The 15,395-nt window shown below is 40.9% G+C and overlaps 1 protein-coding gene across 2 annotated transcripts in view; it reads right to left on the reverse strand.

Annotated features, from left to right (window-relative positions):
- Positions 1-15,395, reverse strand: part of RTTN (rotatin) — a 206,338-nt gene that overhangs the window by 74,962 nt on the left and 115,981 nt on the right. For both annotated transcript variants that reach the window (XM_083187719.1, XM_083187718.1), the window contains 6 exons: positions 13,591-13,708; positions 11,307-11,403; positions 7,915-7,974; positions 6,537-6,719; positions 4,536-4,775; positions 1,696-1,840 (listed from right to left, as the gene is read on the reverse strand). In XM_083187719.1, coding sequence (XP_083043845.1) covers positions 1,696-1,840; positions 4,536-4,775; positions 6,537-6,719; positions 7,915-7,974; positions 11,307-11,403; positions 13,591-13,708 — 843 coding nt within the window. The remainder of the gene's footprint in view (positions 1-1,695; positions 1,841-4,535; positions 4,776-6,536; positions 6,720-7,914; positions 7,975-11,306; positions 11,404-13,590; positions 13,709-15,395) is intronic.

The raw sequence follows: 15,395 nt of genomic DNA on the forward strand, positions 1-15,395 counted from the left end.
TGTAAAAGTGGTGTAGGAGATTCTTTTATCCTCATAATCACACCCTAGTTTCAAGATCTTGAACTTCTAAATGTGTTATAGGATTTATTGTATTTTACTTTAACTTTATTTATAAAGTAGGAGAGTAAATGAGCAAATGAAACCTAAAGTATAAAAGAATGCAGATCTAGTAAAGCACATACACAAAAAAAAGTAGTAGAAGTAACCTAACATACAACACGCATACTTAATACATCAAACATTGAAGTCAGTGGCGTAACTAGAGACGGTGCAGGAGGTGTCCTCGTTATGGGGACCATTAGCCAAGCACGCCACCCCACTGCAACAATCGAATGTTTTGTTTTCTTAATAGACCTCATAACACCACCGTGTGCTCCTGGGGTGGAAAGAAGGAAAGCAGCGGTGGCATCCGCTTGTCCAGCCTGCACAGTAGCACCTAGCTGGCCAGTGGCAGCAACTGGATCCTGCATAGCCCTCCCCCCACCCCACCCCACCCCACCCCCAGTTTCCCCTACTCTACCCTAGTGGAAGCCGTAATGAGAAGCTGCAACCCCCACGAGCAGCAGCGAGAGCAGTAACATACACAAGGAGACAGTTGCAGCACACCGGGGACCAGTGTGAACTGCTAACCCACTTACCATAAGCAGGGAAACAAGGAGCAGTGATAAGATGTTAATTGTTGCTGGTGCAGGAGTAGTATATTATATATGAGAGCAGCAGTGTATGTACATATACATACACTGGTTGTATATGTACATATACAAGAGGTAATGTATGTACTGTATAGCTCCCAACAAGCCAATTACCTGCAATTATAAATTGCGGGTAATAGTATACTGCTGTATATGTGTAAGAGACCAAGAAAAAGAAGGACAGGCATAACAATCACCCAGTCTGATACTGCATTTATAGACCCTTTTTCCAGTAATCTGCTCCAGATAACCATACCCACTCCGAGATATGATTAAAAACAATGGCGATACCATGGAATGACTCATGGAAGCGCAAAATAGTGCGTACACACTGGATGATGTGAATGATTAAAGTTATGACCCATAGGAATCGGCCACAACGTTCAAAATATCATTGAATGTGTACCCAGCATTAGTGAATTGTTTCCACCACAATTTTTCTTTTATGTATTTACCTAGAAAATCATTCAGAATATATTTTTCTGCAAAGTTTGCAGATCGTATGTATGTGAATTAAGTCTTCATGAAAAGTATCTATACATGGGGAATATATTTCCTCAGCACATTTAAATGATCAGATACTGCGTTAATGGTCTACCTTCAACATTTATAAAAATAGACAGCACAGTGTATCTTATAGTGTCATATGCAAGAATAAAAAGAATATTGAAAGCACATTTTCCCAGTACTGCACTAGCACATAAATGCAAGGCAGAATAATATGACTAAAAATACTCAGGATGAATGGTTCTGTGTGCTAGCAACCAAATAATAATGTTTTCTGATTATCATACAATGTCACTCTTGCTGCAGTGTTTGCTTTTTTTATTGAGGCCTGGAGCATTGTATAGACAGATTCAGTGCTCCCACCAGAATTGCATTGGCAGGTGAACAAAATAAATGTATACTCTTTACAGCTAAATTATCTTTATTGGCCATGGATGTTAATGCTGCATCATCTGTCAGAAGTGGCAATTGCAACACTCTAAGGAACTGTTCTTACTTGTTTAAATAGCATATCTAGTATCCATTGGAGATCCTGTGTATCTGAGCCTCTACTCTGTTCTCTCAGGATCTTGTTTAGGAAACTTATCACATCTGCCAGTAGCTTTTCATCTTCAGTACATGCTGGTTGAACCAGCAAAAACCTACAGAGGAGAAAGAACAAACATTAACTTTTCTTGTGCTAGAGGCAATGGAGACTGCCGCAGCAGCAGCAGCACAGCAATTTTTATAGTAGCTAGATTTAAAGCTTTCAGCAAAACTACATTTAAAACTTGAGGACACATAAATAAAATATAAATCTGCATACAAAGATAGATAGACAGACAGACAAACAGACAGAGACAAGCACACATTTGGACCATGTTACATTCTTTGTGCAGTGTTTAATTTAATTAAAGGTGGTGTAAAGTAGTGTACACACGGGTGTGATTCAGGGTCACTTTCTATTCGATGTGGACTAAAGTCCAAAGTTAGGAGGATATTCAACCCTGGGTCATGAAGGTTATTTTTTTCTGTATTTAATTAATACATTTAGTCAAACAAACATGTACTCAATGAGTTAGTAACAGAGGATAGAGGTGGCCTCTGTGACAATTTTACATGCACTCTTTCTTGTTTGTGCGATCACAAAAGCTTCTTAAGATATGTTTTAGTTACACAGAGGAAATTCAAAAATTACAGTATATTTATTATATGCTACTCCAAGCCGTTAAAAAAAGACATACCTGTAACCATAAAAATGTAAGGGCATTTTAATAGAAACCAAAAAATAACTACAGTATGTGCTTCCCATGATAAAAATACAATTAATAATAAATAGTATTTACTGCTGGTCACCCTCGTCATCCACTTACCAGCCAGTGACTGTCTCCAGGCCTAGCATCTGTGTTGTCCATCAACCTTAAGGTGCCCATGCACGGTGTGATAATTGCACCCTTTATGGGCTAGATCGCATCGCAATGCATGCATTTTGCATGCAATGCGATCTGCGGGCAGTACAAAAAGTATGTGCAGCACATACTTTTTGTACTGTGCAATGCGATGCCTGCGGGAGTGCGCATCGCATTGCACGGTGCTATCGCACAGTGTATGGCCACCATTACTTCAGAAGAACTTGGAGATGCAGGGTCAACTGCAAATCATTGGCCTGTTCATTATAGAGAGGAGGAGAGAACCCAACTGTGGTTTACTCTGCATTTTGTTCAGCACAACTAGGTGACAAGAGAATATAAGCACAAGCTGCAGGCAGGCAGAAGTACTTGAACAGATGGCAAGGGTAAACTATAGTTGACTATAGTACATTTTATTTCCTTTTATGTGGAGAAATGGTTTAATTGCAGGAATACAATCCACATTTCTCATTCATAGGGTCTGGTAGAATGAGTTCATTAGTGAAAAGTAGAAAAAAAAATCAATGCAAATTGCAGGCTCCAACTATTAAAACTTATTATACCTTAAAAGTTATTCCATGTTGGCATTCATGTGGTGATACATTATTTTACCTTGCAGACACTGCTGAAAGGGACTTTACTGCACAAAATAGATGTACCTAGGTGACTAGTGTGTGTGTGTGTGTGTATATATATATGTATGTATACGGTACTTGTTTCCTAGCAGGGCGCCCAGATTTCTTATGTACCCAAACGTAGTAAAATCGCATCTCATCACACCGCATGGTACGTTTTTACCATGCGATGTGATATTTGATTGTACAAGCACCCATGCCATGAGATGTGATGGGGGCTTACAATGAGATGTGATGCTATGTGTGCATAGTATGTGATGTGATGAGTGCTTACAATTGTAAGCACCTGCACCTACGCCATTGTTTAGCGTCAACCCCAGTATCAACGCCACCCGCGTCCTCCGACCTTTTCATACCCCTGCTATCCACGTCAGCGTGGAGTTGATTTTAGATAGTGTGGCGAGCGCAGCAAGACACTGAGCTCGAAGCGTGGCGAGAGCAGCGAGCCCCGCGCGGGGACGCGGAATACATGTAAAGTTATCCGCGTCCCCTCGCCACACTATCTAAGATCAACTCCACGCCGACGTGGATAGTGGGGGTATGGAAAGGTCGGAGGACACGTTCCGCTGCGATCGCCACGCTTCGGGGTGGCGTGGATACTGGGGTTGACGATAAACAATGACGTAGGTGCAGGTGTAAGCACCCATCACATCACATAGCATCACATCTCATTGTAAGCACCCATCACATCTCATTGTAAGCACCCATCACATCTCATTGTAAGCACTCATCACATCTCATGGCACGTACAATCAAATATCGCATCGAATTTGTTGCCATGCGATCCTATGCAATATTTCATTGTATAAGCACTCCTGTGCAGTTAACATGGACATCGCACAGCACTATAGATGGTACGTGATGCGATGCGATTTTCCTACGCAGAATAGCACACTAAGCTATTTGCTTAGTGGATGCCCTGCTAGGAAACAAGTACCATGTATACATATCCCCCATGAGGAAGTCTTTACAAGGAAACAATTTTTTTTATGCTTTAGATGATTTTATTTCTTGCGTGTCTTTTTTTTAATCTGATTTTTACCTTTTCTCTTATTGTTCATAATAAATATAATTTTGTATATTTATATATCCTTTGGACCAGTCTCATTAACTCATATACACAAAACCCAGGTCGCCTGTCCAGATAACATTATTTCCATATCTATCTATCTATCTATCATTTGAGTCACAAAGTTTAAGTAAATACTCTGGATAGTAAAGGGATCCTTGTGCCCACCGCTTTAATCACTGTGCATGTGTGTGCATATTTTATGCATATCAAGCAGATATTAAAATTGTGCAGCGAGTCTCACCTGCTCAGTGCGGTATGCCAAGGCAAATACTTCAAGGAAGACATGTTATAGTCAGTGAGGCAGTTTAGAACCAGTCTGTCATTTAGGAGATAAAAATTCATCCTAGCAACAGCAGAGCGAACTTCCCCATGAGACACAGCCTGAACGATATAACTCAGACAATCTTGCAGTCCACTGGCTGAGTGTGTCATCTTCAATGTCAGAACTTCTTCTGGGGATAATTTTAATGTAGCTAAAAAACTTGATAGAGAGAAAAACAGTGCTGGTATTACTTGTATACTCACAGGTGAAGCAATACAATTCTGACAAACATGTAGCATTTTGTTATGTTATGTCTAAAAACAAACTATTACGCTACAAACTGAAAAATATAAATATTAAGTAAATTACTGGAAAAGTCATTATAAATCAGAGATTAGGAGGAACCTCACCCTTAAGGTTTAGGCAGTGTTCAAGTAACCATACAACAATATTGTATCTCCAATTAAGTAATATATTTGCCTTCTTTCAAAAAAACAGCTCTGTGCCACAATAAGGTCATTGTTCACCAGTTATTAAAGCATACTTGTCTATTTTCCCCAAACTGCCGGAAGGCTCCCGAAAATCGAGTGGTGCTCTCGGTCTCCCAGAAGAGAAGGCAAGTCTCCTGGCTGGACAGCACTTGTCCGCACCCCAGCACCTGCCAAAAGCATCCTCACACAGTTGTCTAAAGTGGGCAGTTTGATGATGCGTCATTGTGGCCACGCTCCCTGTCTCACACAGCTAGTAATCTCTGCATTGTGTAGAGGGGACGGAACCAAAATAAACACAACAGTGAGCTCACACTGGCTGTTCCACCCGCTATTCTACATGTACCCCCCCCTACACCCCCTTTTGTCACTGCATCCACTGTACCAACCTGGCTTCCAGAGGGCAGCAAGTATGTATTGATAGGGTAAAGGTAAAGTTAAGCATTGAGTCTGACTTTTATTCAATATATGCATGATTACTGTATCCTTAAAACCATAGTATAAGCTTAAAGTATTCTACAAGGGAAGCACATTCCAGAGGTTCAGAAACACAAGGACATGTTGTGGTTTGGAAAGACAATGTCATACTGAAACCAGCTGGACCTTCTACAAGAACTTGTCCTTGAAGAAGATAAGGGACCAGACCAAAACAACAGATGTTGACCTTGTTTGGTAAACGGTCCTGATCACCATTATCTCAAGGAAATGGCTGATTTATTGTTACTTGTGAGCAGATGTAGGTTGTAATCTTTTTATTATTGGAAATCTTTTCATTGCTGCCTGTAATCAATCACATTTCTTTTGATACTAAATATCAAGACTATATCCTGTTTTTTAAGTATATATAAAGCCTAAGCGACCCGTTCTTCAGATCACTGTTGAGTTTAACCATACTCCGTGTGTGTTGTCTCTTCATTTCGGTTCTCCAGCCGGATGATTGAAGCAAACATTCTGACTGATATTCGAAGGTAGTTGAGTTCAGACTGGTAAAGAGTTTGAACCCCAACAGTATTATGGGTAAGATGTATGAAACCTTCCAGAAAGATAAAGTGGAGAAGTTGGCCAAAGCAACAAGCCTGCTTCTGTCCTCTTATAGCCAGTACTAGATTAATAATTTCTAGAAGCCGATTGGTTGCAACGGGGAAACCCATTATATTACTTCTATCGAAGGTTTGATACATCCTCCTTTAAATGAGAAAAAAATACTATACACGTTCATACCCATCTAGAAGGAACCGCTAAATGAAATACATTTAAAAGAGGAAAAAACAAATTAATGTTGAATTCAGTTGGGTATTCTGCTGCTTATATGAATGTAACTGAGCACGCTTGTTTCCTTCTATAAAGCCAGTACTACTACAGTATAATATCCCTTTATATATAGAAAATGTGAGTAATACATGCAGTATGCATAGGATCTGTGTGTAATAAATCATTGTTTCTTTAGCTGACAGAGTTCTTCCCATTCTGTAGACACAGATTGAGGACTTACTTTTCAGTTTCATTTTCTGGATTTGACAAGAAGTTATCTATCCCTTGATACCAGGAAAGGTTCCATGCCATACGAAGCATGTCTGACACAGGCTTTACGGTTATCCATTCTGAGGACAGTGGAGAAGACATAGTGTATGGACTCACTGCATGGTGAGTACTCCCACTAACAGGAAGGTGGAATCTGAAATGAAGGTAACCGATATACTTACAGGCTTGCAGACACAAAAGGCTAATTAAGAGCACTGTTGGTGTAATATGGGATGTTTCATTTTGTTTTACAACTTTCGGCAAAGGAATTTGTTCTAAACAAATTATTTCCGCATTATATAGAGTAAAAATAACAATGTTATATAAAAATATAACTGCAAGTGGCAATAACGAATACAGCCAAATAATTCACAAATGCATCAGACAAAGCTATTTAAGTTTGTCCATATTACTAATTATCTGTATCAAATATAGGAAGGTTCAGTTAATCTCTCCCTTAATAATTGCTAAGTAAACATGGCAGGGACCGGATTCCAAAGGCATTACAATATAAGAATAAGTAGAACCATATAGGGGTATTCAAATCCCGGCTGCAATTTATGCCGGGTGTAGAAATAGCGTCTGACAGTATTCAGTATTCAACCCCGTCCAGGACTCGCCTGCAATAGAATCTGAATTGTTAAATCCACGGCCGTTTCCATCTATTAGCACCCATTTTAGCCAATGTCAGAAGAACGGAGCTCACATTATTAGGTCAAATATCATTCGTTCCATTCAATGTTGGAACCGGATGCTATTTCCACCAGGTGAAAATAGCACCCGGGATTGAATACAACCGCTATGGGGTATAGTTAATGTTTTTTGCAAGCTGTTAGGGTGATCAGTGCTGACTGCTTGCTGTCACAGCTCGCACGGTCAATATTCGACTGACCCCCTGCACACGCTGTTTCCACGTCGTTAGGTTTTTGCAGAAAAGGGGAAACAGTGTGTGCGGAAACTAAAACAGTGAGGCTCGTGGCTAAATGCACTGGGCTCCCCTGCATTAGCCGTGACCCTTGCTTTTTGGGGGAATCCTCGCAGTCATCTGACAGTGAGGATTCCCCCGAAACGTAGAATTGGGTGAGCGGCCGACGCGGGGGTTAAAGCATCGACTACATGTCTATAGAAATATACACTAAAAAAGTGCTACAATATATTTGCCAGCAGTAAAAACAACAACTATAGCTATTAGCTCTGTAGTTGCCATTGCAAGCCAGCTGTATCCCAGAGTAAATCACTGGGTTCCCCTGTGGTAAAGAACATCTCAAATTTAAATAAGTGAAAATAATGTGGCGACAGTAATGCTAAAACTTTATGGTATATTACATATAACAAGAAGAAATACTTACCGTCTAACTAGAGTCACAGGCAAGCTAAATGGAGGAGATGAGCCAGATGTACTTTCTGACCTATAAAAAAAAAAAGTTCAGACCCACAATACAGAAAATATATACAATATTATGGAGAATGGGAAACAGTAAGTTCAAGATATCCTACTAGAATTAAATCGAACAAAAAAAGTATATATTCTCTAAAAAAAAAAAAAATTTCTATTTATTTTATTGAAGCAAACAATGTGTATAAAAGTGTAAGGTATAGATATGAATTAATAATATCAGATATTACATGTGATGATAAACAAGATAACATAGGACATACAGTAATACAGCACCTTCATTGGGAATCCATTACAATATGCCAACTTACATGGTTAAATATATGTATAAATTATAAGTACGTACATAATAACTGAATATAAGCATGAATGAAATACAATTAAAAAGAGAAAGAAAGAGAAAATGGGTGCTCGTGCTCATGTGTTGGCTAACACAATGAGGGGATAATTTGCCTCTCTCTTTTTTTTTTTTTTAAAGAAATTATTGTATGATATCACTAATTTTGAAAGTGAAGTTTAAAAGACTTGGATATTGTTAAATGCTACTTTCTAATTGCTTAAAATGTTGAGCATTGCACAAAATTCACTGTCTTCGCAGTGTCTCTCCCCACAGCCCACAGCGATGAGTGAGTCCTGACAACGCAGTTTACACCCTGTTGGACTTGGGTCTATTTTTTAAGCAAAATTTTATAGAAAAATTGATTAAATCGAACCATGTGTTCACCATATTACCCTTAAACCCTATTTGAGGCTTATTTCTATGTAAGAATATCCTTTGGACTATCCCATGCATGTTTAAATTGTTCTACTATCTATTGCATTTGTCCACTACCCTTTCTGTTAAGTCATTTTTCCCCTGAACCTACCTCCATATAGTTTCAGTGCATGTCCTCATGTTCTACTACTTCCCTTCATTTGAATGAGCATTTTCCTCCTGGACCTTGTTAAAACCTCTAAAATATGTGAAAGTGTCTATCATATCCCCCTTTCCCTTCTCTGCTCTAAACGATACATATTGGGTTTTTTTCAGCATTTCCAGGTAAGTTGTGTGATTTTGGTTGCCCTTCTTTGCAACATCTCTGGTGTATTTTTATCCTTTTGGAGATATAGGAAATCATTCTGATTGACCTGCAAAGCTGCGAAATTTGCAGCTTTGGGGATCATCTAAATGCTGCACGAACGCCTGCCTGCAGATACCACCCGCATGCATGCGAATAGATGTTTTGCATAAACATCCATTTGCAGCTAGCGTGGGGGGCAGAAATAATTTGATGGTTGCCGACCATTGAATGATTTCTCTAGTGCTCGCAGATCTATTGTAAGGCACTCTCTGGGGTCTTAGATCTGCAGCATCCTGTACAGGAAGAGGGCGGGTAGATGACATCCGCTGATGTCAGCTGCCCGCGTCACTGGCGCATTTACATGAGAATGCCCAGTTTTAATGGGAACACCCATGTAACACTGGGCGTTCCCATGGGTGCTCACCCTCGACACCGCCATCTGCACTGCTAGGTGAACGGGCCAGCGAATAATCAATTTTTCGCACCCACTTGCACAAAGCGGCAGCACATGTGCATAAAAGTTTAAGTGAACATATAGTGACTGATTTACCCATTTGTTTAGTTTACTATATAGAACTTTGTACCTGTCATTTCCCGTAAAAGGGTTTATGGCCGTATGCAGATCCTGTGCCTTCTTACAGTAGGCTATGAGAGACTGAAAGACGGATGGAAGGGGAAGTATATTGTTGGGTGATGACAGAGAGCGCTGCAAGGAGACTCATACAAGCCTGTCTGGCTACACGATGACCAAAATCTGATGACTGTCACCAGCATTACCTAGCCACTAATTGGTTCAATTTGATATTTACTTCTGAAGCAGGCGGTGCTTTTTAATTGATCATACATACAGTATATGGAGGGACATTTATTTTGCAACTTTCAAACATATCTGTCACATTTTAGAAGTGTTTTTTTCTTTCTTAGAATTTAAAATCAGACCTAACTGATTGATTTTTTTTCAATCAAAGCAAATGCTGAATTTTTGCTTATAACCTTGTTGGGTGTAAGGGTTTAAGGGTGTATGCCTGATGTAAACATGACAAATGCTGCTGGTTGCTTGCGATGGGGAATGATGCTGGATACACACAATACGATTATGGGGCATATTCAATCCCGGCGCTATTTCTGACAGGGGAAATAGTGCCCACCGCCTATTCAATGCTGCCGTTTCTGACAGCATTGAAGGCTGATCTCGACAAAACAGGTCCGACTTTCAAACCAGTCAGATCTGTTTTGTCGAAAACGGATGTGGATGGTCAAATTCAGGTTGTGATCATTTGGTTGACCGCAGGAAGTGCGACATTTCTTAGGTCGACCAATGAAGGTCGACAGGTTGACACCACCAAAATGTCGACATGGGTTTAGGTCAACCGGGTCATCAAGTCGACACAAGCATTAGGTTGACATGGGGAAGGTCAACAGTCAAAAGGTTGACATGGGTTTTTCACTTTTTGTGTCCCAAATGTCGACACGGTCAACATGGACACCGTATCGGTGCACCACACTCACCATGCTTCGAGCACACATTTTTTTCTCCCTGCACGCCCTGTGGATGGTAGGGAATGATATACCGCCTGTCGGCACATGTCAGCGCAAACCCCCCCCCCATAAATGTCAAACTTTCTGCGGTCGACCAAGTGACTGTATACTTTTGAATTCACAGCCGTAGCTCGACAATTCATGCCCCTTTTTGCCACTCGACAGGCAAGACATTGAATTCTGCCTGCCAAGAAACCGTCAAGCCAGGCGCAAACGGGCCAGGATTACGACTATCATAACATTCCGACAGAATACAAGATTGTATAACCCCCTAGATGTCCAATCTTTCTGGTTGGAGCAAAAATCGGACAATGTACGGCAACAAAGGACAAGCAACCATTTGAGCCCAAAAGCCAGAAAATGGGAAAAAGGGACGTTTTAATTAATTGTTTAATTCAAATTGATTTTTAACAGATATGTCTGAATGGCCATTTTTGTCTGTTTTCCAGTGTTTGATATAAAAATGATCATTTGCCATTTGCTCCCATACATTAACAAATTTTCAACAAGAAAGATCGGACAGATAATCTTATAGTGTATATTCAGCTTAAGCATGCTATATTTATGTGCAATTGTTTTAATACATATGCAGCTTACTTTTCAGCAGTCTCATTTGGTCAAATTGGCTTGCACCAAGCAAAATGCCCTCACGTGCTTCGAAAACAAATAACCAACAAGCTTCTTGGCAAGACCTCACAAAACTTCATATGTGCAATGTGAGCCATTTTGAAAGGCCCCATCTTACCATGTGTCCATTCTAGATATTTCATCAAATAGAAGCAGGCAGATCACAGCTCCAGATTCAACCAGTAATGCACCATCAGTCTGCAACAGCAGGGACACTGAAAAACAGTATCATAGCAGAAGCATTTAAATTCTTCTCAGTGATGACTTTATAAATCTCTCACAAAGAGGAATACATCTGTCAATTCTAGATATTGTAGTTATACACCTTGGGCCGGAATCAAGTCCGAAGCAACTTGAAACATTGTTGCAAAGTACAGATAGATGGTACCTTGTGCATGTACATAACCCACACTGTCTGCATCCTTTACATGCTTTAAATTTGCTTTTTAATGTAAAGGTGGCCATTAACTTGAGTTCATGACACATTCTTTTAAGTGTGAGTTTAACAAATGTTTGAACAAAACTGCATGACAAAATAGTCTGTATATTTATATACAAATATGTGTCCACATACATCTAACCTCCATGCGATACATGTCGTGTTATATACTGTATAACGCATAAGGTCTGTGAGACTGTAGTTCCGGGTGTCTTTTTTGTGACTTTTTCTATTTGAAACACGTAGTGAAAAGGACACACAAACAGCATCTGCTGATTAAAATGCTATGCAGCATGTCAATATTCAGTGTGCGACTGCCAATCACACTGTAATGTTCCATTTCTTACGCAGAGATGCCGCATATCACTTTAATCAGCAGAAGCTGCTTGTTGGTCCTATTCCCTGTGTTTTACTAATAAGATGCATTTTAACAGAAAAAGTTGCAAAAAGTTTGCCTAAAAGGGCTGTTTAATGTGAAAGGAGACTAGATGTAGGTGGACACATCTGCAAATCACTCTTTTCCTGAACAGAGCAAGCATACTTGCATAATGTCTCATTTAAAGATTAAATTAGAACCTTATCAATGTTCCAGTAAAATGTACTTCTCCATCACCTCACATACTGGCCTGATCACCATATTCTGCACCAACTAGCAAAGGTGAAGAATTCATGTGTCAACAAAAAGTTTTATGATCATCTAAAACGACAGTATAAACTACGAACATTGCTCTTTTGTACAGAGTGCTAATGCAAAAGTATATATATACAGATATATATACAGTATATAGATATATATATATATATATATCTATATACTGCTTATATATATATATATATATATATATATATATATATATATATATATATATATATCTATATATAGATATATAGATATAGATTTAAATTTTGATGTTACCAATTTGACAGGGAAAAGGGTTGTTCCAAGCATATTCAGATTACTCACAGGAAATGGCTCGTTTTGATACCAGCATATGTATATAAAAGTAAAAAGACACATCTGTTTCAAGGGGCATACAGACGTGGCGACCCGGCTTTTTGGGTGAGCTAGATGCTGAGCAAAGCCCCGCAATCTAGGGAAGTCAGAGCAAGCATGGGCTTTCCCTGTGAGCGATTGCGACGCGCAGGACTGCGCATCGCCATTGCTGTAGGGCATGCACACGGAGTGATCAGTGCTCCATTTCTAAGCGATCTGGTCAGATCACTTCGAAAAGGGGCTGAAATCGCCCTGTGTGTATGCCCCTTAATACACTATAGTTTAAGTAATGTTTCATTTAGCTACTTTAGTTAAACAGTAATGGTTTTTGAAAGGACTACATTATATTATAGAAAAAGGGCATGTCTCACACACTCCCTTCATTTCTTTCTGTCTTTTTTTAATAGTTGGACACACAGCATGAATCTCTGTGGAAATTTGAACACCCCTGTCAAAATAGTAGGCATCATGGATAAGTAGGAACTGAAGACTCCTCCGTTGGCGCCAACGGAGGGAGCACTTCATCTTTTTGTTGTTGTTTCTGTTCTATGTAGTGAGGGGTCACTGCTGTAGGTGCACCCACCGTAGGCTGCCAGGCGCAACAACCTATATCTGTTTCTATTTTTTGTTGCCTTTGTAGAAACGGTAGACTGTTCAGTATCTGGGAACCTTCTTTACAGACCCTGGAGTAAGATTTCTGCCCAAAATTTGTAGCTACAAGTACAGTAAAAGAGACACAATGAATAAGAACCTGACACTTTCTAGCTTCTCTAGGTCTAGCAAAAGATTCTAAATAGGCTTTCTTGTAAATTAGTTTTTATTTGCATGGTGACATTTTCTTATTTAACATATCTCGTATTTCCACTCAAATCGAAATTAATCAGACATTTTTAGGATTCAGTATAACAGTCAGAACATATTTCTTCAGCTTGTATAAATAATATTTGCAAACTGTTTTGCAGTACAAACCTCTGAATAATGTAATAAGGAAATCTGGATCCTGTGCCAATGACAAGCGCAATACAGAATCGGCATACAGCAACTTACGTAGGAGTGTTATGCATGGCAAAATTATACACTCAAAAGCCTGGAAAAGAAAACACGAAAAGCATTCTGTTATTGCTAACTTGGGTAAGTGAGAATTCAGAAAAGATAATAAGCATAAATGAATGAATTACATCATAAAGTAAACACACACTTATCGAAAATGTTTTAAAATCAAACTACTTTAAAGACACAATTAAAATGTATGTGTCTGGGGGATACTGGAAACAAATGGGTCGACTGAGGAGCAGGGGCTGGCTGGGCCGGGGGGCAGGGTGCCCTGTGCCCCCCGGGCCGATCTATCAAGTACTCCTGCGGGCCACCCGGTGGACCAGCTTATTGTTCACCTCCTGTAGGTGGCACCGGCCGTGGCTTTCAGTATATGGCCGGGACTACAAGAACATGGCCGCCGTCCTCCTGCATGAGGACATGTCCAGGGACCGGGTAAATATGGGAGGGCCTCCTGGTAGTGACTGATGCCGCACAAAGTGGCATGGGGGAAGAGCCGGCGAGCGGAGGAGGGAGCATGCCGCTGTTATGCATCTTCCGGACCCTTAGGCAGTTCTGCTACTGCACGCAAGCCGCTGCCAGCAGCACAAGCTCAGTGTAGAGAGGGGGACGCAATGCAGGGCATGCTGTGCGCCGGAGCCTCCACCCACCTGACTGCGTGCTGCTGAAAGGGCAGCCACGAGACGGGCAACACAGGCACCGACCTGTCATCAATCCAGCAGCTGTAAGTAGTTGTTCAGAGTAGTGGGTGGGTGGAGGCTCCGGCACACAGCAAGCCCTGCTGTGCTTTTTTTATCTACACTAAGCTTGTGCTGGCAGCGGCTTGCTTGCAGCAGCAGCACTGCCTGAGGAGCCCGAAGTCACATAACAGCAGCACTGCAGAACCTGAAGGAACCTCTTTCCCTGGAGTAATCCCCAAGCACAGACAGCCAGTAAGTGTATAACATGTTGGGGGGGCAGAAATGATATAGGGAGGGGGGAGGGCTGATGTAATAAAAGTGTATAAGTGGTCAAGTGTGATGGGCATAATATATATATGGAGTGAGGAGGGTGTTGATGGGCACAAATGTAGGGGGTGGTGATGATGTAAATGGATTCGGCATGAAAAGCCGGTGGTCGGGATCCCGGCGTTCAAAATCCCGACGCCGGATTCCCGAGCGCCGAAATCCCGACAAGGGGGGGACGTGGATCGCCCCCCCTTGCGGGCACGCTGCGCTCGCCACGCAGCGGGCCCGGTGCCTCGCTACGCTTGGCACACTAATTTATTCTCCCTCCAAGGGTGTCGTGGACACCCACGGGGGGAGAAAGTGTCGGAATTTCGGCGTTCGGGATTCCGGCGTCGGGATTTTGAACGCCGGGATCCCGACCGCCGGGATTTAAACTGCATCCCGATGTAAATGCATAAAGGTTGGGGGTGAAAAAATATAAAAGGGGTCGACACAAAATACTAACAAATGTTTAATGGAAGGGGCACAAAATTAATATTCAATTATTTTAAGTTTATATATACACATGAGGGATACATACAGTATCCCAGCGGTCAGTCAAAAGACAGATCCGGTATCATATTATAGATATTCCTGACAGGGGCCCTGTAAGGGATCTTACCTTTTCCAACTACCCCCCAACCCTCTCCTCTAATGCCTAACCCTAACTCCCTGGCAGCTATGGAAGCTGTGCAGGTCCAAAATTAGCTACATGATTGTCCCAGCAGCTCCCAG

Source organism: Crinia signifera, chromosome 5, assembly GCF_055691185.1.
Source record: "Crinia signifera chromosome 5, ASM5569118v1, whole genome shotgun sequence".
NCBI lineage: Eukaryota > Metazoa > Chordata > Amphibia > Anura > Myobatrachidae > Crinia > Crinia signifera.